The sequence below is a fragment of the Andrena cerasifolii genome, chromosome 14 (genome assembly GCF_050908995.1).
Source record: "Andrena cerasifolii isolate SP2316 chromosome 14, iyAndCera1_principal, whole genome shotgun sequence".
Taxonomy (NCBI): Eukaryota; Metazoa; Arthropoda; class Insecta; order Hymenoptera; family Andrenidae; genus Andrena; species Andrena cerasifolii.
In genome coordinates, this window is record NC_135131.1 from 6,540,407 (window position 1) to 6,567,392 (window position 26,986).

The following is a 26,986-nucleotide window of genomic DNA, read 5'->3' on the forward strand; positions in this document are numbered from 1 at the left end:
GTGACAAAGACCCGGTGGCAGCACGATCACTGGATCAGAGCAAACACGATATCGTGTCTTATATGGATAAATTGATAAGCAGCGTGGAATGGTTGGTAATCATCCGCTTACTTCAACGTTTTCTTTAACTGAATTTCGATTCTCTGCCGTGCCTTTATTCTCAGGGGTCGACTGAAACTGCTAAAATTTTCAATTAATTATGAAATAAGGAAACTTATAAAATGCAGTGCATTAACTGAAACTTTTATCTCATACATTCTTCTGTAAATAAGGAACTTCTTCTTGAATCTGAATAAAAGTTCTAGTTAAAGAGGAACATTTATTCTTCTGTGAAAAAGTTAAAGTTGTGACAAGCAGATTCGCTGAAAATGTTGGGGGTGGAGAGATCTGAAGTTGAAACCTTAAATGTGCTTTCCCTTCTATATTTATTATACTGCTTCTAATCCTTCAAATAATATTAATTAAAAAAAATATTCCTAACCTTTATATTCCACCCTTAAATATCTATTGAAAAGTGATCCTCCAGAACGTTTATTGATCGAGCATGAAATAACTATTAAAACTGAAAAGAAATGATTTGAAAGATAAAAGTTAGATAAGTAAGTTTCATTTACAAAACTTAACAGTTCCATTCGACCTCTGTTTATTATAATAACAGTGGCATAGACCTGCCCCGTTTAATAGCCACACCTATAGAATTAATAACTATCAACGATCCAGGACTTTGGAACACATCGAAGGTGACATTCTGCTAACGATGCCAAACATCCCGGAGTTCCATGATCCAAACATTACCGACGAAATGTTGGAGAAGAATCAAGAAGCGATCGAGCAGCTGGAACAAGTGACAATGTCTTGGGGCGTGCACATACAAAAGGTATTGTCCTACATAGATGTACCTACGTCTCTCGTTTACGAGTTTCTACGATCCCTAGGTACTGGAATCATTTGAAATGAAAGAGCCGCAAGGCAAAGGCCCGCTTGCAGAGTGCAGTTACTGGGAAGATCGAGAGACGGGACTGCTGATGTTGGTGGAACAGCTGAAGATTCCGATCGCCAAAAGAATCCTGGGCTTGCTGAATAAAACGGACTCGCCGATCGTTTCCAACTTCCAATACTTTTACCAGGATCTATGGAGATCTTACGCGGAAGCCAGGGATAATAACAAATTCCTTCAAACAATATTAAGGCACTTGAATGTAAGAAAATGAGAAGCCGCACTCGTCTCCGTTCACGCGTTATTAGTAGCCAATTCAGGGGCGTTTAAATAATTTCTTTGACTTCGAATAATTTCATCTGCAACTATGCTGGTAGATGATGGCAGAATCGAATTCCTTCAAGCGCATTACGGAGACGATTCCCTCGCTGATGGAAGGGCTACGGATGATTTGGGTACTCTCCAGCTACTTCTCTTCCGAGGAGAAAATGATGGATTTGTTAGAGAGGATATCGTGGAAGCTTTGTCAAAATGTGATAAGGAACTTGTCCACCGCCGACCTGTTCAAGTGAGTGTCTCACAGCGGAGAGATTCGGAGAGAACAATCTAGTTGTGACGAAGATATTGCTGTGTACGCAGCGTGATAATCATTTATTTACCCAGGAGACCTTTGGAGGAAATTCTGCAGAAAACCGAAGACGCTCACGCGATGCTAAATAGCTGGAGACACTCGTACCTGAAGAACAGGGAGAAGATCGAGGTGTCCGGCAAAGGGACGCGTTGGGAGTTCGATCAGCGCCGGTTGTTTAAAACGACCGATTACATAGCCTCCGTGTGCAAGGGTCTGAATCAGATCGCGAGCGTGCTGCAGGATTTTTACAACATTTTCGGGCCCCACCTGAAGTCCATCATAAGCGACCCGGCGCAAATCGACACCATAATGAAACGGGTGGACAGACTGATCGTGCCGATCCAGGAAGCGGACTTCAACATCTTCGACGAGTTCAACAGAGACAACTGGGAGGCTACCATGGGCTTGTTCAACGAGGAAGTACGATTCCTCGAGAACGAGGCGAGGTTCTTCATCGACGAGTGCTTCATGGTGCTGATAAACGCGGAAGACGCGCTTCGGGTTCTCATTATATTTAAAGACACCAAGACCAGAGACACCATTCATCAGCAATTGCTGAGGAAGTTTGACGTAATTATGCAGCAACTGAGCAAGGAGATCAGTATAGTGGAGGGCATATATAACAGAGGTAACGATCTAGGGTGGAGCTTAGAAGTTGAAAAAGAAATTCCATATTCTTTTGTAAGTCTTGCCGCCCTGATTTGTTCCTTTAGATATAGAAAGACTATATAAAAACTTTGGACAATACATACTTATGTTTAGGGGTAGTCCAAGTGAGTCAAAGATTATAAAAATGATGAGAGTCTAACATATAATGGCCATAAATTAAAATATGTTTTAATTTATGTATTTAATAATTTGTTACATTTATTGCTCACAGAGGCTCAGACATCAGACATATTCTGCGCGATTTTATTTTATATAAAACGGAACAAATTGAGATGGTGGGATCATATTTTCGTAGTTGAAAAATAAGCTCCACCCTAATCCACTGTTTCTTGAACGGTGAACGGTAAGTCGAATGATCGTGAGTGCAACTAACTGCACTTTCTCACGGCCAGGGAAACGAAACCCTCCTCTGTTAACGTATCACCCACCTATGGCTGGCGCGATATTCTGGGTCAGGCAGCTGTTCCATCGACTGAGGAAGCCAGTTCTCACCTTGAAGGACGTTCCGGAATTACAGGACAGCGAACTGAAGCTTATCGCTTTCAACCAGTACCTCGAGGTGGCCAAGCAGATGAAAACGTTCGAGGAAACGAAGTTTCGTTCGTGGGCCGAGAAGGCGCAGTTCGTCGTGATGAACACCATGAAGAAGAATGTTCTGAGGATGGTGCGCTCGGAACCAGGCAAAGGTTGTACCCGAATTGCAGCTTTTTCAAGCGAAAGGACAAGTAAGCAACGCTTGTGTCGCAGGACTGCTGACGTTCCCCGATATCGAGAGATCGTTAGCCACGAAAAATCTTCAGACCATTCACGCGTCGAAAGCGAAGAATAAAGACCTCGGATCAGCTGGGTCGACTGCTCAGGGATCGCTTCAAAAGGGCGAAGTGCCTTTGAAAGGAAACATCGGTAAATTACCGCTTACTAATGTCCTGCATAATTCCTCTTCCACGTAACGGAATATAACGGTTGGGTGTCCTTCTATCTATGAAACAGAAATGAGTACTTCGCGAGCGGCTGCCCTGAAAGTTCCTTCCGTCAAGGGACACACGCGATCAGACCTAGGGAAACAGGAAGCTAAAGGGTCCACGACACCTTCCTCGGCGGAGAAGGACGGCCCTCATGCGGCAAAGATCACTTGGACGGAATTCATGAGCGGCTCCATTTTGGTTGAGTGCCAGCTACGTTTTCAAGTGAACTTTAACTGGCAAGTTTTCGAAATCATTCAAGAGGTACGTATTCTTGCTCCCTTCGGCATTCACAAAACATCGGGCAACTTTCGCGCCAACCTATTATACGAATATTATGTAGCGCTAAGTAGTCTAAATAGTTCTCATTCGGTAGAATCTGTAGAATTGAAATTCTTGCTGTAATAAAAGTACAGCGTTGAGAACGGTTCCCAATTGTTAATTAATCCTTCGTGGTCACGCGGGGTGTATCGCACCCCAGGCAATTTCTTTTCTTTGCCAATATTTCTGTAAATTTTTAGACCTTAATATTAAAATTTAAAAAATTGACGAATTTTAACCAGAAATAGCTATTTTTCCAACTACAAATTTCATCATGTCGAAATAAGATTTACATTACTAGAAAAGGAGTATTACAGCACGATTGTGTGAGTATTACGAATGTACAATTATTACTCAAAAGTTAAAAGATTCAAAAATACGAAAATGGTAAAAAATGGTAAAATAATAAAAATGGTAAAAATGGTAAAAGTGGAAGAGGTGGTAAAAATAGTAAAAATGGTAAAAATGGTAAAAATAGTAAAAATGGTAAAAATAGTAAAAATAGTAAAAATAGTAAAAATAGTAAAAATAGTAAAAATGGTAAAAGTGGTAAAAATGGTAAAAATTGGTTAATGAATGTAACGATCGTTGCGATCAGGAAAATTCTATTTATCTATCTATTCTTCATGCAGGCTGAATTAATGGAGCAATTGGGCTTCGAATTGTCCCCGATGGTAAAGGAAGCCGGTATTCAAAAAGATCGGTTGCGAAATGACATTGAAGTAACGAGAAGTATGATTGACCAGTATAACAGCATGATAGATACAATGGACAAAGCTGACGTACGTTTCAAACTATTCGTACATACAATTTGCTTTTCAGCACTGCTCATAATTGCTAATATCTCTCTCGTCGATAAAAAGGCGACGCGACCGCGGCGATAGACTGCAGAACTGACCGATTTTATTCGCTACAGATACAATTATTAAAAAATATCCTGTTGGATATCGAGAAACACATTCAACCTGGAGCGATGCGGTTCAATTGGGACTCCCTGAATATAGCGGATTACGCGTACGACTGCAAAGCGTTGCTAAAAAATCTGAGCTCGATCGTGAACCAAATGAACCATATGAAAAATGATCTCGACAGCAGGATTAATTCGGAGCTGAAGTCCTATAATCTGTTCTCTCTATCGCCCGAGTTGTACGAAGACGAGAAACTATTACCGTGCAAGGTTTAGCTTCGTTTCCCGCTACCTTTAAACCGGGAGTAATACCTGGTTAGGTTGATGCTGCGACAAGAACGCGTTATGTAGATTACATAGAGCTAATGAAAAGTAGATAGGCAGCTATATGAGATGTGCATAGACAAATTGGAAAACAAACACTGAAAACGGACAAGGGAGCAAGTATCCGAGTCCCATTAGATCCCAGAAAGCGCTAATTCTTTCTCTTTCATTTTCTCTTATTTATTACAGTCACATATGTACCGTAAACTGGAGAAACATAGACATGTTGTTGGAACATTTTGCTATGTAATATAAAAAAAAATTGAAAAGAATTAAAACCGACTTCTACAAAATAAAAATGCACTAAAAAGTAAAAAATAAGTTTATTTTCCTTATTTAATCTAGGACTCTCCATTTTTTTTATATCGGCGCCTCATCATTTACAAGTGTAAATCTTGAGCCGACTTCACAAAATTGAGAGTCATAGATTAAATAAGGAAGGAAACTTATTTTTTACTTTTTAGTGCATTTTTATTTTGTAGAAGTCGGTTTTAAGTTTTTTTTTAAATTTTTATATTTGCTTTAAGTATTCTATCATAACATTGCAATCTTTTGTGAATGCGAATTGTTTAATACATGCTAAGTAGCTGCCAATGTTCTCCCACTTTGCGGTATGAGTTCTGTAGCATCAACCAAACAAAAGGTACTACCCCCCATCAGCCTGTAGCAGACACTCGATAGTACACGATAAATTGCTTCCGATTGTCGTCCAAAGATTTACTTTCAAGAGCTACAAATCCGAAGGACAGAGCTAGTTACCTCGATGAAAAAGATCTACCAATCGACGAGCCCGATATTAAAGAAATTGGAGAGCTTGGTGCAAGGAACGTCCACCGGCAGAAGCCCAGCCATGCAGCTGTTCTACGAGAAATATGAGAAACAATTGTTCTCCGCGTTTATCCTGTACATAGCTACTCTTTCACTCAGACAGAAGACTGGGAATCAATTAATTCCAACGAAACTTTAACAGCCTCTCCTTTGAAAACCTCTTTAGATGCATGGTGGAGAATCTAAAGTTGTTCAACAGGACTCTAATCGGTTCGACGCCGATCTTTCAAGTAGACGCTGTGTTAATCGCGTCGGAGGCGGTCCTGAGACCATCCCCAAGTGAGATTTACAACATTATCATTCAGAATGGGAAGAATCTGCTGGAGGAGCTGAAACAGTTCCCAAGGTGGTTAAACGGCACCTGCCTGGAATGTAGACCGCAAAGGAAAAGCGACTCCGACCAGTACGTGACGCTCAGCTTCTACGAGGATGTGATGAGCATTCAAGTAAATAACGCCAACAGTCATGATTGTTACGCAGAGGGTTGGGCATTATTCGAATAAATTTTTATTCAAATAATCTCCGAATAAATTTTTATTCAAATAATCTCCGAATAAATTTTTATTCAAATAATCTTCGAATAAATTTTTATTCAAATAATCTTCGAATAAATTTTTATTCAAATAATCTTCGAATATAAATTTCTATTCGAATAAACTTTTATCAAACGTGAATGTGAATACCCTCCCTTGTACACAGATAGTGAATGACGAGGTACACGCGATTCAAGGGTCGGCGCATAAAATAGCGCTAGAGTGCTTGCACTATCTCCATAGATGGCGAAAGTACAGCAACCTTTGGTCATTCGACAAGAACTTGGCCGGCGCGAAATTCGCCGCGACGAATCCTACCCTTCTCCAATACGGCGACAAATTTACGTTCTACGATAACATTCTGGGAGAGCTCGAGGAAATGGACACTCACCATAGCTTGTACTGCCTAAGGTAAGGTCCCATCCAAACCGCTACTCTCTCTCTCTCTTGTTTCATTTGTCTATTTTCTTTCTTCGTCTATTTCTTATTTCTTTGCTGCAGCATCAATCTTGGCCCTCTGCTCTCGGGTATCGAGCAACACGCCAAAGAATGGAAGCAGGTGCTGGGCAACTTCCTATTAGCCGATACTGTCGAAGCGATGAGTGATCTGAAGACGATCATCGAAAACTTTCACAGCGAAGTGGAGCTGGTGATCACTGGTTTAGATCGTTTCACCTCGGTGATGCAGGCAATTTCTGACATCAAGCAATCGGCAGTACGAGTCGAAGTTCAATTCAAGACTTATCAGGTGAGCTGATCCCGACGATGTGACACAGGTGACGGTAGATAACGAATAATGTAACGTTTATTCCAGGAAACGTTTGCAAATTTCCGCAGTCACCATATAGACTTTCCCGCGGAGGACGAGCAGATGGCTTTGGATCTGCAACGCGACTGGGAGTCGCTTTACCTCGGCGCTCTGTACAGAGCTTCCACTCTGGAAAGCACCAGTGATAGGTTCTCGGAGATGACGCAGGAGCAGATAGACCAGTTCGTTGCGGAGCTCGCGAAGTTCGCGGAGGACTTTGAAGCTAATGGCCCCGGCAGTGTCGGAGATGACTTGGAACTTGGACTCAACAAAATGGAAGTACGTGTGCGAAATTAATTTAATTTAATTTAACCTGATTTGATTCGATTCGATTTGATTTAATTTAATTTACTAAGAATAATTTGATTCGCACAGGAATACAGCAAGCTGATCGCGAAGCACGAAGAGCGCAAGCAGAGCTTGATCAAGTCGGAGCTGCTGTTCGATCTTCCAGCCACCGATTATTCGATCTTCATGAAGATTAAAAAGGAGTACGACGGCATGGAAATGCTGTTCGAGCTGTACAACGAGCAGAAAATCAGCCGGGACGTCTGGGCGCAGACACTTTGGGTGAACTTGAATCCTCAGCAGCTGATCGACGGCATGGATCACTTTATCCGTGAATTCCGCAGGCTTCCAAAGTTTGTCAGAAGTTTAGGTATCGGGCAGTCTCTAGACACCAATATGAAGAGCTTCAAGAATTCGGTGCCGTTGTTCATTCAATTAAAGAACGAAGCTATGCGCGAGAGACACTGGAAAGCGTTGATGAAAAAGACTGGACAGTATTTCGATATGGACCCGGAAAGGTGTGAACAAGATTGAGAACGATCCACGGTTCTTTGCGTAGGCATAGCGAAAAAGGCAGAGTACTTTTTATTTAAATAAAATTTCGAGTAGAAGTTGAAAGAATTATTCGTCATGTGTTGAATAAAGTTAACTCGGCTTAACGAACGAATGAGGAATAATTTTTTTTCACTTCTATTCGTTATTCGAAATTTTATTTAAATAAAAAGTTTGCCCATCTTTGAGCCGCGCATAGGGAACCTTAACCGCGTGCGCGTGGTTTTTAGTTAAATTTTGAGAATCTTATAAACCTCAAATCTTTATTTAGAATGTTTTAATCGTCATTCCACATGCTCAGGCATACATTTGCTAGTTGATAGGTACACGCATACTTTATCGTCATCTCTTATCGTCACAGTACTGTTATAATAATTGGAAAACTATGAGCGTGCAACCATAACTTCTCTGTCTCTATAATCGAGCATCTTTACAGAATCTTCTTCTCTTTTCTCCTTTCCCATCCACACAAAAGACTCTTTTTTGATCTTTAACGTTGATTCGTCCAAAGACTACTCCGCTTTTAATTAAACAACTACGAACTGTTTATATTATGGAGGAGAACGCGATAGAAATAGTGAAGGGGTGAGTTGATAGTGCGAGCGTTCGGTGAAAGATGCGCGCACTTTCCACGTAAATAGCAACGTCGATCCGGTTAATCCGGCAAACAGTAAACCTCCCCTTGTATATTCATCTCGAAGGTTCACCCTGGAAAATATGTTCGCCATGGAATTAGGGAAGTATCAAGATATCGCGAGAGAAATTGTGACGAATGCCATAAAGGAGCTGGCTATAGAAAGAGGCCTGAAGGATTTAGCCGATGTGTGGAAATCCATGGAGTTCACGGTGGTGAAGCATACGAAAGGTAAACCGTTTGCCTTTTAACGGCACTTTTAACTGCGATATAGGAATAGTCGCTACCTGCAGGCATAGAGGATCGCGGATACATACTCGGGCCGATCGACGAATTAAATCAAATCCTGGAAGACAATATGATGAACGTGAACGGGATGGCCGCCTCCCAGTTTATTGGGCCGTTTCTCCAGGCCGTAAACAAATGGGAGGGTATCATGCATATGATCTCAGAGGTTCTGGAACTGTGGACGCTGCTTCAAAACAAGTGGCTGTACCTCGAGGGTATTTTCGTGGGCGGTGACATTAGGCTGCAGTTGCCAGATGAAGCGAAAAGGTTTGACGACATCGACAAGTCGTTCAGGAAGATCATGGTTGATACGTCGAAAAGGATCCGCGTTCTCGAGTGTTGCACGATTAAAGGTATACGATGATTAATCCCTCTCTACTATTGTGCACGTGTGTATAAATTACGGGACCCGATTTGCGATTCGGAAGCCGATTTTTTTGGATTAAAAATTCTTACATCTGATGGCATTGCGGAATCGGAAGTTAAAAGTTTTCGGGGTTTGCGGGCACACTCCTAATAGGCGCATACATTATCTAAGGGTTGTCGTACGCGTTAACGTGTTACTTCAGGGCGAAAGGAGGAATTCGAAGCGATGATCAGCGGGCTCGACAGATGCCAGAAATCCCTCTCAGACTATTTGAATAGCAAACGAGCGATCTTTCCAAGATTCACTTTCCTCAGCGACGACGAGTTGCTGAGCATTCTCGGCAGCGGCGTACCATCGGCGATTCAAGAGCACGTCGGCAAGATGTTCGATAACTTGCAGAAATTTCAGTTCGAAGTGAATAATAACGATCGAGTGGTAGCGACTGGACTGATTTCGGGCGAACAGGAGGTGATGGAGTTTCGAAACCCCGTGCTCACCGAGGGGAAGATTGAGGAATGGATGGTGGTTGCTTTGGAGGAAATGAAACGCTCGAATCGATATTTAACGAAGAAGGCTGTCTACAATTACGGAAAGGTGAGGCGGGCATTTCCTTCAGGGGGATTAGCTAAATGGCAACATTCGAGTAAATTCTGTATCTAATAATAATCTGATAATAATTGAGGACTTTGCAGTGAGAGGAGTGCAACTTCATTTTTTACAGTTTTTCAGTTATGACGTGTAAGGAGAATTCTAAATCGTTTGGGACACGTTTGATGCAATTCTGATAAAAAATAAGCGATTTATTGCAAATAAATAAAAATAGAAATATTAATATTTAATATTTAACAAAACTAGAAATTTAATATTTAATAAAAATAGAAATATTAATGTTTAATATTTAACAAAAACAAAAATATTAATATTAATATTTTTATTATAGAATATTGTTTCTCCAAAAATAGAAATAAAAACTTATCAACTCAATAACTACTACCTATTGTGCGAGAATATATATTTTGCAATTAGTGATAACTAAACCCTTTTCAACGTTAAGTCAAAGCAACAATTTTATAAACATTTTTTTCTAATTTACTCCAAGTTCGTAAAGATGGAGCTGCACCTCTCTTGTTGCAAGGCCCTCAATTGTACGTATAATAAATATGTTGCCTTGCAGGTAAGAAGGCCAAGGACAGATTGGATGCTCGATTTCCAAGGCATGATGATCCTCGCGGCAGATCAAATTTGGTGGACAGCCGAGGTGGAGAACGTATTTGTTAAGATCTCTCAAGGAGAGAAGCGTGCTATGAAAGAGGTATGCGAATACACATGCACGTATGTAAGCAGATACATGTATAACTTTGTTTCCCACACTTGTCTCGGCCCTGGCATTTACGGGAACCTTTAAATGTCGTTTGATTCGTGCTCAGTATTTGAAGCAGCTCAACGATCAGCTGAATCAAGTGGTCACGTTGATGGGCAGCGATTCGTTGACAAACAATGACAGAAAAATGTTCGATATGGTACTGACGCTCGACGTTCATATGCGGGACATTATCGAGAGCTTCGTCCGAGACAGCATTAGAGATCCTATGGAATTCGAATGGGAAAGTCAGCTAAGGTTTAACTCTATCTATTCTACGTGAATACTAGCACACTCGTACGATTGCTTTTCAAACTTGATATTTATACAATCCACGCGACACCACGGACCGATCTGCTCATATCACTGGACAGGTTCAATGTTTAATTGACGAAACAGTCGGAAGAAAGGTCTACTGCACTGTAATAGCAGTGCGGTACAATGCAATTTCTTGTTTGTGCCTATTTTCGATCCCTCAGGATAAAAAGACACCTTAAAGCTTCATTACCTTCCTGTACATCTTGAAAACTATAGTGAATCTAAAAAAATTATTACAATGAAAACTTAACAGCTTTTTATGACCCACTAGCTTTACTACTCGGCTTCGTTCGAAAGTTTTTAGGCGACAGACAAACACACAAACACTTTCTGCTTTATATATTAAGATAAAGTTGCAAAATATTCCCCACCACAAGTTGTATGCAATCCGGTTGCATAGTTTTCTACAGCATAAAAAAAACCATTAAATATTATTTCTAACGATTTTTGTATCCACCACAGTTTTCAAGATACATACATTTGCAGGAAAATAGGAAATCACGCATTAACCTATAAGGGGTGTTCTCACCCTGAAGAACCAAACAGCGGGCGCAAACAAGAAATTGTCTGATACTTCTACCGAAGCCCTCTGCAAACCTGCACAGTTTAAAAACAATCAGATTATTCAGATAACCGAAAATCCCTTGTCAGATCAGAAATCCTTCTTCGTGTCGCGATTTTATAAACACGAGAGCATCCAGCCCTGCCTGTATGTACATTTCCCTATCATTTTCAAAACGACACGACCATTAAGAAGCGAAAGAAGAACGAGAGTATGAAACTTGTGGTGAACGTGTTTCTCAAAGGTTTTACTGGGTTCACGACCTGGACAATGCCTGGGTGCGTCAGTGCACGGGCACATTCGAATACGGCTACGAGTACATGGGCCTTAACGGCAGGCTCGTAGTCACACCTCTGACGGGCAGGATATACTTGACTATTACACAAGCTCTGTCGATGCATCTGGGCGGTGCTCCCGCAGGTGAGTAAGCTACCTGGTTTCGATCGATGGGCAAAGATCACACGGTATTTAATACGCACAAGGCCCGGCTGGAACTGGCAAAACCGAAACCACCAAAGACTTGGCGAAAGCGATGGGGCTACTGTGCATGGTGACGAATTGCGGAGAAGGGATGGATTACGTGGCGATTGGAAAGACACTGAGCGGATTAGCGCAGTGCGGTGCATGGGGGTGCTTCGACGAATTCAATCGCATTGACGTTTCTGTGCTCTCCGTCATTTCCACGCAGCTCCAAACTATACGCACCGCGCTGCAAGCGAAAGCGAACCTATTCATGGTATACATATGAATGTAATATCTTGTTATGTAACTACGTGCGAGTACATAATACGCCGTGTCAATTCGAAAGGGCGTACCTGCAACTTTCGCTTAAATTGAGTTATTGCTGCCAGGTAGCACAGAAATAGTATATCTACAGTGGCGGAGGAAATAAAGTTTACAACATTTAAAATCGCATAAACGTGAGGTTTTTTTTAGAAACTAGAAGGATTAGTTTGCTAAGTGACGTTAATTTCGGGAATTTTGCGGTTTTCGACCTTATTCTGCGATCTTTAAGCGTTTATAGCTCAGAGCAATGTTAACCGATTTTTATGAAATTTTAGGCACGTATGCAACTTGCTTCAAACTACAAACGGTTTTTTTTTTTAATTTTCATTACGGCTCACAAAAAAAGTTTAAAAAAACGACGTTTACTATTTTATTTTTTTTTGCTATTCCGACCAATTGCATTTTTTTTTAAAACGACGAAACTCGTCACTTAGCAAACTAATTCTTCTAGCTTCTCAAAAAAAAACTCAAGTCGTTTGGACCAATTCTAAAAAAATTTGAAAGTTGTAAACTTTCTTCCGTTCGCCACTGTATATGCATATTAAATAAGGAAGGCATATCTGCGTTGAAACTGAAGATATAAGAGTTTATATTTCGGACGTGTGTGAAATACCCTTTCCTCCAGATTCAATATTTAATCTAATCCGATTTATATAGCATACCGATGGCACAAGACAAAATACTAATACATACTCTGTTCGCTCTGTTATTATTAAAGTTCGAGGGCCAAGATATCGTGCTGGACTCCAAGGTGGGCATATTCATCACAATGAACCCCGGATACGCCGGTCGAACGGAATTGCCCGAATCGGTGAAAGCGCTGTTCAGGCCAGTGGTCTGCATAGTTCCGGACAACGAGCTGATCTGCCAGATAAAGCTGTTCAGCGCCGGTTTCTTGACCGCCAAAGTGCTGGCCAAGAAAATGACCGTTCTGTACAGCTTGGCGCGCGAGCAACTGAGCAAACAAAATCATTACGACTTCGGTCTGAGAGCTCTGAACTCGGTGCTCAAGATGGCTGGCCAGTTGAAGAGAAAATTCGCCGAGATGCCCGAGGACCTGGTGCTGATGAGAGCCCTCAGGGACATGAATCTACCGAAATTTATATTCGACGACGTGCCTCTGTTCCTGGGCCTGATAACGGACCTCTTCCCCGACCTGCATTGTCCCAGAGTTCATTATCCGGACTTTAACGAAGCCGTGGAGCGAACGCTCGAGGAACGACGGTACAGCGTGATACCCGACCAGGTAACACAGAAAGTTACAGAGATACTTGTACCTATGCAACACAAATTTCTCACTGGCTGCAATCTACAACTTCTGACCACCAGGTCGACAAAGTGATTCAACTGTACGAAGTAATGATGACCCGACATTCGACGATGGTAGTCGGGCCGACAGGAGGCGGGAAAACTGTGGTGATCGAAACTTTGTGCAGAGCCCAGATCCGTCTCGGCAAGCCGACAAAACTTTACACCCTAAATCCTAAGGTGAGTATCCTAATCTAACCTAGCGCACCATAAATGGTGGCAAACGGGCAACGGTGTGAACCGGTTCGAGGCATGCACGGTGGTGGAACTTTACGGAGTGCTGGATCCAGCGACCCGCGATTGGACGGACGGCCTTCTCAGTAACATCTTCCGCCAAGTGAACAAACCTCTGGACACAGAGAAAGACGAGCAACGGTATATTCTGTTCGACGGTGACGTTGATCCTCAATGGATCGAGAACATGAACTCGGTGATGGACGACAACAAGCTGCTCACTTTGGCCAACCAAGAGAGGATCAGGATGCAGAATCACTGCAGCCTGCTGTTCGAGGTTCCCAATAACTCTAGAACCAACTTGCTCCAAGCCTGTAATTATCGAATGATTATATTGCATTTGTATGAAAAGGTAGGCGATCTACAGTACGCCTCACCGGCCACGGTGTCCAGGGCAGGCATGGTATACGTGGATCCCAAGAACCTTGGCCATCACCCTTACATGGACAAATGGATAAGCGGCAAGGCCAAATCCGATGAGGAATTCTTCAGCGGAATGCGCGACAAGTACGTGGATGGCGCAATTCTGTTCATTAGAGACGGAATGCTGGGCTTGCAAATGCTCGCGCCACTTAAGCTGATCATACCGCAAACCGGATTGAACATGGTAATAATTTTACAAATATCCTAGGTAAATGCAACTTTCTATGGTATTTGAAGAGCAATCCACCTGGTCGAGGGTTCCATTTCAGCTTATTCTCTCTCTCTCTTTCTCTCAGGTGTCTCAACTTTGTTACGTGTTCGACGGGCTTCTCTCGATCCTGGACGAAGCATCGGCTTTCGCGAGCCAAACCGAGAAACAGCAGGCCGGGGACGAACGCGAAGACGAAGAGGACAGCATACAGCTGGGACTGGCCACCACCAGAGATCAACTTCTCGAAGCGATGTACATTCAAGCCTGTTACTGGTCGTTCGGTGCTTGCTTAGTTGCCGAACATAGGAGCCACTTTGACGAGTTCATGAAGAAAACGGCCGGCCTAATGCTCGTGCAAGATACCGTTCAGAAACCAGCCACTATAAGTAGGCTTTAAGAAGGGGACACCACGGTAATGGCCCGAAAAGTAAGGGTATCTTTGGAAATTTATTAAAAGCAATCGACGTAATGAATCTTTTTCAAACTTTCGGGACTTTTTATTGGATATCTAAGTTATACGAATATCTTTTTTTAAATTTATTTAAAGCAGATTTAATAAAGTCCAGAAAGTTTGAAAAAGATTCATTACGTCGTTTGCTTTTAATAAATTTCCAAAGATACCCTTACTTTTCGGGCCATTACCGTGACGTCCACCCTTAACCATATCAACAGAATACTTGATTTAAATATCCACGATCGAGTGCCTAAGTAGTAATCTATAACAGTGTCTATATTGTACTACGGTACTTCTTCGCTGAGAGCTCTCGTTTCATCACGCTCGGAACCGTGTCCCCTCTACGTTAAATGCTCACCGCCGATACCGGGCCGCGAGCTCTTAGCGAATAAATACTGTATAACGTGGTGATTTATCGACAGAATATCTTCCTGTGACGTACGCAACATTGTACGACTATCGGCTGGACATAAAGGAGAACATTTGGGTGCCATGGGAATCGATAGTCCCCGCTTACGCGCACGACAGGCAGAGAAATTTCTCGGACATTCTGGTACCTACCGTCGACACTTTGCGAGCGACTTGGTTCGTTGAAACGATGAATAGCCTAGGTCGGCCAGCGCTGCTGGTAGGCGAAACTGGCACTTCGAAAACGGCAATAATTCAAGAGTTCCTTCGTAATCTCAGCACAGAAAGATACGTAAGTTTCGAAGCGCACAAAGCGCGTCGTAAGCGAGTAGCAAGCGAGTGGAAATGAAACGGAACCACCTGATTGAACAGAGCCAGATATCGGCAAAATTTGTATTTAAAAAATTATTAACGAACGACGAATATTTTTCTTTAACTTTTACTCGTTATTCGAAGTTTTAATTAAATAAAAATGTTGCCTACCTCTGAACAGAACCAGCTTCTAATCAATTTCTCATCGAGGACAACCTCGATCGATGTACAGAGGAACATAGAAGCGGCCGTGGAAAAGAGAACCAGAGAGACTTATGGGCCACCGCCTGGCAAGAAGTTGCTGGTTTTCATCGACGATATGAACATGCCAATGCTAGATACTTACGGTACTCAGCAGCCGATCGCATTTCTCAAGTTTCTGTTGGAGAAGGGCGGATTCTACGATCGCGGCGGGGACCTTACTCTCAAGTACATGAAGGATTTGTGTGAGTTGATTGATCTGGCCTGCGTTAGGCTTTCATTGCTGTTGGCTAAGAATGGCCAGCTTAACCGCGCGGAAGGTGTTAGTTGAGGAAAAAAGTGACTACAAGGTTACTACAGGCTACCTAGCAGCGATGGGGGAGCCTGGCGGCGGTAGAAACGAGGTGGATCCCAGATTTATCTCCATGTTCTCCGTTTACAACGTCACAATCCCGTCAACGGAAACACTTGGCTATATTTATACGAGCATTCTGGGTGGACACTTGGAAATATTCCCGGAAGAAGTGCAAGGGATCGCCGGGGAATTGGTGGAAATAACGTTAGACCTCTACCAGGTTCTCCTCTCTCTCTCTCTCTCTCTCCCCTCTCCATTGCCGCAGAAATTCTCGCCTAAACCCACTTTATGGATTTATCGTTTCTCCTCAGATGGTTACCAGAGACCTATTACCAACGCCGAACAAATTCCATTACGTGTTCAACATGCGGGACCTCTCGAGAATTACGGCCGGCCTTCTTCAAAGCCATCCCGATTACCAGCCAACGACCAAACAGATGGCCAGACTTTGGAGGAACGAATGCACCAGAGTCATTTGCGATCGTCTGATCAGCGAGCAGGTGATTCTTCCATCTGTCTTGGGCTAACGATAAGTAGAGACACCTAGACTCACGTGTCGATAGAGCGGAGGGTAATTTTGCGGTGAGAAGGGGAGAAATGTTCGGGTGAATGGGACACGCGCGATTGCAGGATGAGAAGCTCGTTGCTGGACAGATGAAGGAAAAGATTGAAGAGCACTGGGACGAGGAGCCCGAGGTGATCGAGTACACGTTAAGAGATCCTCTGCTATTCGGTGATTTCCGGAACGCGATCAATGACGGAGAACCGCGGTTCTACGAAGACTTGCTCGACTACGAGGCTGTCTATAATTTGTTCGTCGAGGTGATGCACTATACACCCACGAATTCTACGCTAGAGTCTAGCGCGACCCTTTAGCTGGCAGTCTATCCCACTTGAATCCCAACTAGATCTTCGATGACTACAACGAGAGGAATACGACGCAGCTGCAGATGGTCCTGTTCAACGATGCGCTACAGCATCTGACCAGAGTGCACCGTGTGCTTCGGATGCATCGGGGTCACGTTCTGGTGATCGGCGTCGGCGGCAGCGGCAAGAAATCGGTGATAAAGCTGGCTGCGTTCGCAGCCACCTTCCAGACCTTTGAAATCCAGTTGAGCCGCGGCTACAGCCAGGCCTCCTTCCGCGACGATATGAAAGTCCTGTACAACACGGTCGGCGTCGAGAATAAGAGGGTCGTCTTCCTCTTCACCTCCTCGCATGTCGTCGACGAAAGTTTCTTGGAGCTGGTGAACAATATGCTGATGACCGGCGTTATACCGTCCCTCTTCACCGACGAAGATAAGGATGAAATCGTCAACTCCACCAGAGACCAAGCTGCGGAGGCTGGTTTCGGGATCAACAGGTGAAAGTTTCTTTACCTGCATCCATGATGAAATTTTAATCAAAGTGGACTCTTTCTCTACTTCTCTCTTTTTCCCTTTTTCCCCCCTCTCCCTTTTTCTCTTTCCTCTTTTCTCGTTTTCCGCTTTCTCTATTTTCTCTTTTCCCTTTTCCTATTTTTCTCTTTTCCCTTTTCCTCTTTTTCTCTTTTCCCTTTTCCTCTTTTTCTATTTTCCCTTTTCCTCTTTTTCTCTTTTCCTCTTCTCCCAATTTTCCCTTTTCCTCTTTTTCTCTTCCTTTTCTTCTCCCCCAGTGTTTGTCGCTGCTTACAAGTACGTTGCCGCCCTTCATTCGTTCTTTCCTCTCTGCCCCTTAGGGAGAACGTGTGGTCGTATTTTGTAAAGACCAGCATGGGCAATTTACGAATCGCGTTGTCTATGAGTCCTGCGGGAGATGCATTAAGGCTAAGATGCCGTAATTATCCCGGTTTGGTGAACAGCACCACCATAGACTGGATGTTCCCGTGGCCTGAGCAGGCCCTAGTAGCTGTCGCTAACGTTACGCTCAGGGATGTGCGTGCAGAAAATAAGCTACAGTTGCTTCAGCTCACTTATCGCACTCCACTTGTACACTCGATAAATCGTTTCCCTACATTTCAGAATCCAAATGTGCCGCAAAACTATAGGGAAGCCTTGGTGGAGCATATGGTGTATGCCCACAAAACGGTCTGCGACAGCACGCTTGAATTCCACGCGAAATTACGAAGAAGGAACTACGTAACTCCGAAACACTATCTGGACTTTGTAAACTCATACGTGGACCTCTTACTAGAGACAAAGGATTACATAAACTCGCAGTGCGATCGACTTTCAGGAGGTGTGCGCCGGGAAAATTGCTCGGAAAAGCAAGGAAAAGGAAACGAGAAAATTAATCTAATGCTATTTCTGTGTGTTTCCAAGGCTTGCTCAAGATCGCCGAGGCCTCCACGACTCTGGCTGAGCTTAATGAGGTTTTGGTAGTGCAAAGAGTAAAGGTGGCGGATCAAACGAAAAACTGCGAACAATTGTTGGCGTCTATCGGCGAGAGCACGGACATTGCGTTGGAAAAGAAGCAGTTGAGCGAGGAAAAGAGACAAGAAATAGAAGAGCAGAGAGTAATTATTATTACAGAACAAACGGAAGCCAGGCAGGCATTGGCCGAGGCGCAACCTGCCCTCGACGGAGCTAGAGCGGCCCTTGGGGAACTCGATAAAGCGGATATCACCGAAATAAGGTTTTCCCTTCTATTACCTAGCTCAGTGTTTTCCAAACTTTTTTGAGCCGCAATCCCCTTTTACAATATTCAAATAACCTGCCTCCTATATAAGATAAGACAACTTTAATAAACTAAAGAAGACACATTAAAAATAAGTATTTCAGAATACGTATAATTCTAACTTGATAATATTAAAAAAAAATCGTGGCGACCCCGAGAAATCATTTCGGGACCCAATCCTTCCCTTCCTCCCTCCCTTTCCTGGAAACCTAGCGCAGACCTGAAAACTCTACAACTCATTAGCACCGGATTCATTACCTCTTACACTAACGACTAATCGCGAGTGGTTAAATCCTCAGATCGTTCGCCACTCCCCACGAGGCCGTGCAAATAGTCTCGGAATGCGTGGCCATACTACGAAACGTAAAGGATATTTCATGGAAAGGCGCCAAGGGAATGATGGGCGATCCTGCATTCCTGAGGTCGTTGCAAGAAATGAATGTCGAGCGGATCACGCTTAAGCAGCAGCAGGCGGTTAGAGCGCACATGAAGAAAACGACCAAGCTGGATCAAATGCAGAGCATCAGCAGAGCTGGATATGGCCTGTACAAGTTTGTGCTCGCTGTTTTGGACTACTGCACCGTCTACAGAGAGGTGCTTGCGCGTCACGCCTTGCGGCTCTTCTATCGGATGGTCGTCGTAGCCATGCCACTTGGTGAACACCCTTTCCGTTTCAGGTGAAGCCGAAGATAGAGCGGGTGGAAATGCTGGAGGCGGAATCGGAGCGAGCTCGAAGGGCTATGGAGAGGGAGCAGAGAGAATTGAAAAGAATCGAGAAAGCCATAACAGACCTGAACGCCAAGTATGAGACCGCGATGACGGAGAGGCAAGAGTTGCAGGAGGAGACGGACCTTATGCAAAGGCGATTGATAGCTGCCGACAGATTGATCACTGGCCTGTCGTCGGAGAACCAGCGCTGGAAGAAAGAGTTGACCAGCCTGCAAGGTCAGATCGACAATATCATTGGCAACTGCCTTGTTTCCGCTGGATTCCTCGCCTACTGCGGCCCGTTCACTTACGAGTATCGAAATCGGATGCTGTACAACGATTGGTGGAACAACTTACTGGCCAAAAAAATCCCGTTTACCGACACCCTTACGATTGAGACGCTACTGAGCAACGATGTTGAAATCAGCACGTAAGATCTCATTCGGCTCTATGTTTAGAGCGAGACGAAGCGCGTCTGCTCGCTTGATTCGCATAATCATCAACGGTTGTAAAGCAATTAATGTCGTTGCTTTTTCAAGCTGGACGTCGGAGGGTTTACCACCGGACGAACTGTCCGTGCAAAACGGTATACTAACCACCAGAGCATCGAGATTCGCTATCTGCATCGATCCCCAACAGCAAGCACTCAATTGGATAAAGAAGAAGGAGCGGAAAAATCTGAAAATCCTCTCGTTCTTAGATCCGGATTTTCTGAAGCAATTAGAGCTGGCGATAAAGTACGGTATGCCAGTGTTGTTTCAAGACATCGAGGACGTCGACCCTGTCATAGAGAACGTTTTGTCGAAAGATATACAAAGTAAGTGGTCAGCCCGGTTAACAATACCATGTATACGCTAATGTACAGGGTTATCCACTTACCATTCTCAAAGGGTGATTTCAAACCGCACCATGACACCGACAAAAAAAATAGGTTTGCGTTACGGATGAACTACTCTACTTGCACATAGGGCTGCCATCCGTCCAGGTTTCCCTGGATTTGTCCTCTTTTTTTTAGGGCGTCCAGGGACGTCCGAGGGAAATTTACCATTTCAATGAAAAAATACCGGCCCTCTAAAGGTTAATGCTCTTCATCCTAGATTAGTGATTTTACGGATGGCAGCCCTACTTGCACACAGAGTTGCATAATCTACTGAATTTCCGGGCTGCCTGACTTCCCTTAAGTGGATAACCCTGTACGTACCCACTAATGTCGAAGAAGACCCAGGATGCCGAGTACAAGCATGTGTATGTACGTACATGCAAAGAAACTTTGTTGCAGACGTTGGTGGTCGGACGTTCGTCATTCTCGGCGATAAAGAAGTGGATTACGATCCGAAATTCCGGATGTACCTAACAACCAAAATCTCGAATCCGATGTTCGATCCTGCCTTGTACGCCAAAGCAACCATAGTGAATTATATGGTGACCATTAGGGTAATATTCCATGTCACTTAATGCGGGGTGGAAAGAAAGCAAAGCAAAGAGAATCGTAACGTACTTATTACAATATACAGGGCCTGGAGGACCAACTGTTGTCGGTGGTAGTGCGAACAGAGAGGCCGGATGTCGAGGCGCAACGCGAGACACTGATCGCCGAGACCAGCGAGAACAAAAGTCTGCTGCAGCAGCTCGAAGACAGTTTGCTGCTAGAGATCTCCACCAATCAGGGCAACATGTTAGACAACATAGAGCTGATCGAAACCCTGGACAACACGAAATCAAGCGCCAACGACGCGATGACCAAGCTGTACCTTGCTCAAGTCACTGCCACGGACGTGAACAAGCTCCGAGACGGATATCGGCCGGTAGCGAAACGTGGGGCGATCCTCTTCTTCGTTCTAGCCGACATGGCAATGGTCAACTCGATGTATCAGTACTCCCTTCTGAGCTACGTGGAGGTGTTCCTTTACTCCCTGAGAAAAGCGCTGCCCGACCCCTCGTTGCAGCACCGTTTGAAAAATATTATAGTGATGCTAACCAAGAACGTGTACGATTACGGCTGCACTGGAATCTTCGAGAGGCACAAGCTGCTCTTCTCCTTTCAAATCTCCACGAGACTAGAGCAGACCCTGGGGAACCTGGCCCAACGGCAACTGGACTTCTTCATCAAGGGCAGCATCGCGCTCGAGAAAGCTAGCACACTTAATCCCACCGAGTGGCTGCCCTCCACTCGATGGATGGACCTACTGAAATTGAGCAGCGATTTCCCGGAAACTTTCGGCCAGCTTGCCGTGGAATTGCAAGAGCACACCGACGATTGGCAAGTGGTTCGTCGATCCTGAAATTCCATAAATTTTTACCATACACAATTACCGATTTTCCAAGTTTCCCTCGAAACACATTTTCAGCATAATCATACAATATCTCCTGTGAGCAGCAGAGGCCTCTTTTTTTTAAAATTTCACTGATTTCTGTTAAAACGGGAAAACCACAAAAAACATGAAATCAAATGGGCAGTCTTGATGTGTCAAGAAAGTGGGCGATAAGCGGACCATTTTATTTTGTCCGATTACTTTTCAGACCATTTTGGATCTCTGGTAGCTAAGGGTGGTTTTGTGTATTCTTTAGTCTACAGTTGCCTCCCTAACAAAGAAAACAGTGAAAATCTGCAATACAAAAAGTGATCCAGTTTTGGCATTATTCATACAAATTTAAATAAAAAAAGAGGCCTTTGCTGCTCACAGAAGGTATCGTACGATTATGCGGATTTTTTCACTAATTCTCTTGGCCTTTGTACGCAATGCTTCCAAACTATTAGAATCCGATCCTCGAAAATTGTATTTTTTCGCTCCACTCTGTTAAATAGTTGAACAGGTGATTCAGACCATCTATGTTTCGTGTTAACAGTGGTACGACGGGGACGCCCCAGAATCGAACACCTTCCCATTGGGTTACTCCGACAAGTTGGAACCCTTCGAGAAATTGATGCTGATGCGGTGCTTCCGTGTGGATCGAGTGTACCGGGCTGTCATAAATTACATCAGCGAAGTGATGGGCGAGGAGTACATCACTCCACCTCACATCAGTTTCGAGTTGATCCTGGAGCAAAGCACGTCAACGATGCCTATCGTGTTCATCCTGAGCCCCGGCTCGGATCCGTCCGCGGAATTGATGAAGCTAGCCGACAGACACGGCTGTGGAGGAGGGAAATTTAAATGCTTGTCGCTAGGGCAAGGCCAGGAAAAGGTGAGACTCGACGTATGTGTGCACGTATAATTGGCCATTATGCGATTGGACCGGTTGCTTTCGGATAACTTAAGGGATAACGCCGCGATGATAGGCCAAAAATGGTAGGGTAACTTTGGAGGTGATTTTAAAAAAATTCATGAACTGAGAAGAACACAACGATATTCTTTTTTTCAGATTTTTTTGAACGAAAGTATTTTCCATTCGAGTTATTCCGCGGTGGGATTTTTCTCGTCCACATCGTTGGACCTAGAACCAAAAGAAAAATAGTTTTGTAATCTACACACTAAATACTAGAGAAGTACCCAAGATTTTGAAAAATATTGATTTTTTTAGGAATGACAAACATTTAAATTTTCTGGCAAAAGAAAGTATTGTTTTCAAATGTTCGCGAATCCTCCAAAAATCAATATTTTTTCAAAATCTTGGGTAAATCTCTAGTATTTAGTGTGTAGATTACAAAACTCGTTGTCTTTTTCTTCTAGGTCCAACGGGTGTGGACGTGAAAAAATCCACAGAATGACTCAAATGGAAAATACCAAAAGTTTGAAGAACAAAAATATTTTCTTGTTCTTCTTTCTAGATATCATAAGAACCTTATGTTGATTTTTTAATAAAGTTCATAAATTTCTTTAAAATCACCTCCAAACTTATCCTACCATTTACCCCTTAAGTTTCAGTCGGTTTTGCCCAACTGCACCAACGTTTACACGCGTATAATATGTTTCTCTCCAGACTGCCACAGAGTTACTGGAGATAGCCGTGACCAGAGGGCAATGGCTGATGCTACAAAATTGCCACTTGCTTTTGACATTTACGAGAGAATTGGAGAAACTTTTGGAGAATGCTGGAATCCCCCATCCGGACTTTCGCTTGTGGCTTACGACCGATCCAACACCGAACTTCCCGATTGGAATACTGCAACAGTCCTTGAAAGGTTCGCCAACGCAGCCAACTGACCTGATTTAGTACAATGACATTCAGCTAACAGTTTGCGTCTGTAGTGGTCACGGAACCACCGAGTGGATTAAAGCTGAACCTGAAGAACACTTACTTGAAAATCGGGGGAGACGTGTTGGAAAGCTGCAGCCACTCCGCCTACAAGGACTTAATTTACGTCTTAGCCTTCTATCACGCGGTTATTCAAGTAAGTACCTACTATGTAGGAACGAAAGGAAACCGACACGCGATATTTACATAAATTATTTTCTTCTTCCTCCTACATATTATACGTAGGAAATATATAATATATTCTATATATATATATGCAGGAAAGAAGGAGGTACGACAAGATCGGATGGAATATAAACTACGACTTCAACGAGTCGGACTTCAACGTCTGCACAACTATCCTGGCCACATATCTCGACAAGGCTATATTAACGAAAGACACCAGGATACCTTGGAACAGCTTGAAATACCTAATAGGCGAGGTAGAGTAGTGATTCGAAGTTCCAACCAGAGTCGGGCATTATCCGAATAAATTTTTGTTCGAATAATTTCGAAAAAAGTAATTAAAAATGTATAAAAATTTATTCGAATTTCGAAAAAAATGTATAAAAATTTATTCAAATTTCGGAAAAAAATAATTAAAAATTTATAAAAAATTATTCGAATAATTTCGAGAAGAATAATAAAAAAATTATAAAAATTTATTCGTTATTCACGAATAACTTTATTTTATTCGAAATTTTGATTCCAAGATGATTTAAATTTATTCGAACAATGCCCAACTCTGATTCCAACTCTCTCTCTCATATAATAGGCGACAACGCAATCGGAATCCCTTCCAAAATTAGCACCTTTCAAATCGCCAGGTAATGTACGGCGGCCGAGTGATAGATGGCTACGATCGCCGAGTGTCTCAAGTTTACATGGACGAATACTTCGGGGACTTTTTGTTCGACTCCTTCCAGTCGTTCCATTTCTACCACGACAGTCACGTCGATTACGTGATACCCCCGGAAGGTGAACGCGAGGATTATCTAAAGTTCATCGAGCACCTCCCGCTGGTCAACACCCCGGAAGTCTTTGGGCTCCATCCGAATGCCGAAATTGGATATTTTACTCAAGCAACGAGGGAGATGTGGAGCAGCCTTACGGAATTGCAACCACGAATTGGCAAGTACAATCGCTAACACCATTTTTTCTTATTGGTATCTATAATATTAATCTGACAATGTCAGCTCACACGCCGACTTTGACGAGACACTGCAGATTTGCAGAATAGCGAAAAACATTTGACACGTATTTCTATTTTATCGGCAATCGTTCATATCGAAGGGGTGAAAAGAGTCCCTAAAGTTCGATGTGTTCCCTTAATACTATGCTCAGCTAAAACTAGCTAAAGTTCTATGCATCTACGAATCGCAACTCATTTCACGAAATGCCGCTGAAATCGTAGAAGCCGACAGCACTGGAATAAGCAAAGATAAATTCATCGACAACATCGCCGAGGAGATACTAGGCAAAGTTCCAGATGAATACGACCTCGAAAGGGTGAAGAAACATTTCGGAGTAAGCGTCACGCCAACCACGATCGTCCTCTTTCAAGAACTGGAGAGATTCAATCGGCTAATCGGAACGATGAGGAGGACGCTCACGCAGTTAAGAAAGGTTTGTAGTTCCTGAGTAGATCCGGGTCGAGTTGAAACGAATCTTTCAAATGTCCCACAATGCCAGGCTATCGTTGGTGAAATTGGGATGGACGCAACACTTGAGAGTATTTCTACAGCCTTGTATAATGGTGTGCTGCCAAAAGAGTGGATCAGATTAGCACCAGACACGAGGAAAACACTTGCTGGTTGGATGGAGCATTTTGTGAAAAGAATATATCAGTATACTAATTGGGTTTGTGGATGAAAAATTAGACGTAAATTAGATTAAGGGGGTAGTCTAGTTTGAACCGCGTTTTTTACACAATTTTTGGTATTTTTTTATGGGACATCTATACAATTGTTTTCGTCAAACTTTGGTTTATATATTCATCCATGTTTCAGTAATGTTTACGAATTTTTTTAGAGAGAAATAATTCAAATTTGTGGCAGTGCAAGCGTTCGAACGCGGTCGTTAAAAAAAGTATTCCAATGGTTGCCGTAATTTCAGCTATTCTGCTCATTTGACTATTAAAAAAAAGGCGGCACTTTGAAGTTTGACTATCGATGCTTTTATGTTCTTCGTACCTTTCGCGGACTATAAACACTGAGAAAAGAACATTTTTGTGAATTAATTTTAGTACCGGCGATAAAGACACGCGCAGTGAAGGTGCACAAAAAATCTGGAGTCAATCCGCCAAGTAGATTTTAAGATATTACGGCAACCATTTAGAGAACATGGTTTTGGGAAAAACGCGTTCAAAATTTTCCGAAAGAGTTCCGAAATAGGGCTTTGCACATGCGTTTTTGAAACAATATTCTTTGGGAAAATGTGAAAAGTAAAATCGATTTTTAAAGCAGAATACCCCCTTAAAATTACATTTCAAATGCCACGTATCATCGACGATGTTAAAACTCTTTTAGGCAGCGAGCGAACCAATCGTTCTCTGGTTATCTGGCCTGCACATTCCGGAAACTTTCTTAGCAGCCCTCGTGCAAATGGCTTGTCGCAGAAACAGTTGGTCTCTTGATCGGGCTCTCACTTACACAGCAGTCTCGAGATATACCTATCCCGATCAAGTGGAAGAGAGACCAGATCAGGTAGAAAGGGGCAATTATGCTGCAACGTGTAATCAGATTCACAATATCGTTTAATGTGTGTAGGGTTGCTACGTAAGTGGTTTGTACCTGGAAGGTGCTAGGTGGGACATGGAAGAGCAATGCCTGAAAAGATCGCATCCGAAGATTCTAGTCCAAGACCTACCGATTCTTACCATCATTCCAGTCGAAGCTCATAGACTGAGACTCCAGGTATCAAATCAAACGAGCGCACAAATATTCAATGTCCGCTTTGTGTGAAATTTCAGTTTTTACATGCAACAAATAATATTTTGCCATCGTTATGTACTCTGAGATTTACTAAATCATACATCACTGTGATTGTAGAATACTTTCAAGACGCCTGTCTACACGACGTCCAATCGACGTAACGCGATGGGAATAGGTCTGGTGTTCGAGGCGAATCTCGCTACGTCCGAGCACATCTCGCACTGGGTGCTGCAAGGAGTTGCTTTAATACTAAATACCGATTAATACACTATTCAACCAGCACCATCATTCAGTAGCTTTACAAGATACGCTGTATACGCATTGCGGAGAACATGTTTTATATGTATACTGTAATGTAACGATGTACATATGTATGTGTTAAACTAGTTTCCTGAAAATCTCCATCAGTGTTCTAATCCAGGGTTGACGGTCGAAAAGAGATGGAAAGAAGGAGAAATCCACTGCGATCGTCAGAGTCTGGTAGGTATGGAGGGGGGCCGTTAGCGTAACAGCAAAGCGGGGGAGCCCCCGGT

The 26,986-nt window shown here is 43.2% G+C and overlaps 1 protein-coding gene across 1 annotated transcript; it reads left to right on the forward strand.

Moving 5' to 3' along the window:
* The first annotated feature begins 33 nt into the window (after positions 1–33).
* On the forward strand, positions 34–26,865 carry LOC143376178 (dynein axonemal heavy chain 10-like). The gene is made up of 52 exons (XM_076826131.1): positions 34–91; positions 721–877; positions 936–1,199; positions 1,315–1,505; positions 1,601–2,196; positions 2,630–2,923; positions 2,985–3,140; positions 3,228–3,463; positions 4,153–4,302; positions 4,437–4,697; positions 5,467–5,654; positions 5,746–6,025; positions 6,279–6,523; positions 6,614–6,860; positions 6,927–7,199; positions 7,296–7,726; positions 8,462–8,625; positions 8,688–9,035; positions 9,252–9,643; positions 10,224–10,361; positions 10,477–10,667; positions 11,534–11,709; positions 11,772–12,025; positions 12,794–13,321; positions 13,405–13,563; positions 13,634–13,894; positions 13,970–14,224; positions 14,337–14,637; positions 15,128–15,405; positions 15,607–15,871; positions 15,987–16,201; positions 16,293–16,481; positions 16,612–16,803; positions 16,890–17,344; positions 17,699–17,894; positions 17,982–18,198; positions 18,282–18,594; positions 18,936–19,230; positions 19,314–19,774; positions 19,884–20,161; positions 20,624–20,778; positions 20,859–21,611; positions 22,192–22,530; positions 23,266–23,467; positions 23,535–23,677; positions 23,802–23,963; positions 24,348–24,651; positions 24,935–25,146; positions 25,213–25,380; positions 26,049–26,225; positions 26,289–26,435; positions 26,571–26,865. Exons 1-52 carry the CDS (start codon positions 63–65, stop codon positions 26,715–26,717), a joined length of 13,428 nt encoding a protein of 4,475 aa, XP_076682246.1. The 5' UTR covers positions 34–62; the 3' UTR covers positions 26,718–26,865.
* The last annotated feature ends 121 nt before the right edge of the window (positions 26,866–26,986 follow it).

Bases quoted from the DNA above. Each gene is read 5' to 3' on its own strand.
- LOC143376178 (XM_076826131.1), top strand. From the start codon at position 63: ATGGATAAATTGATAAGCAGCGTGGAATG. The intron at 6,861-6,926 runs GTGAGCTGATCC...CGTTTATTCCAG, and splicing joins TTCAATTCAAGACTTATCAG to GAAACGTTTGCAAATTTCCG. The intron at 20,162-20,623 runs GTAAGTGGTCAG...ACTTTGTTGCAG, and splicing joins TTTGTCGAAAGATATACAAA to ACGTTGGTGGTCGGACGTTC.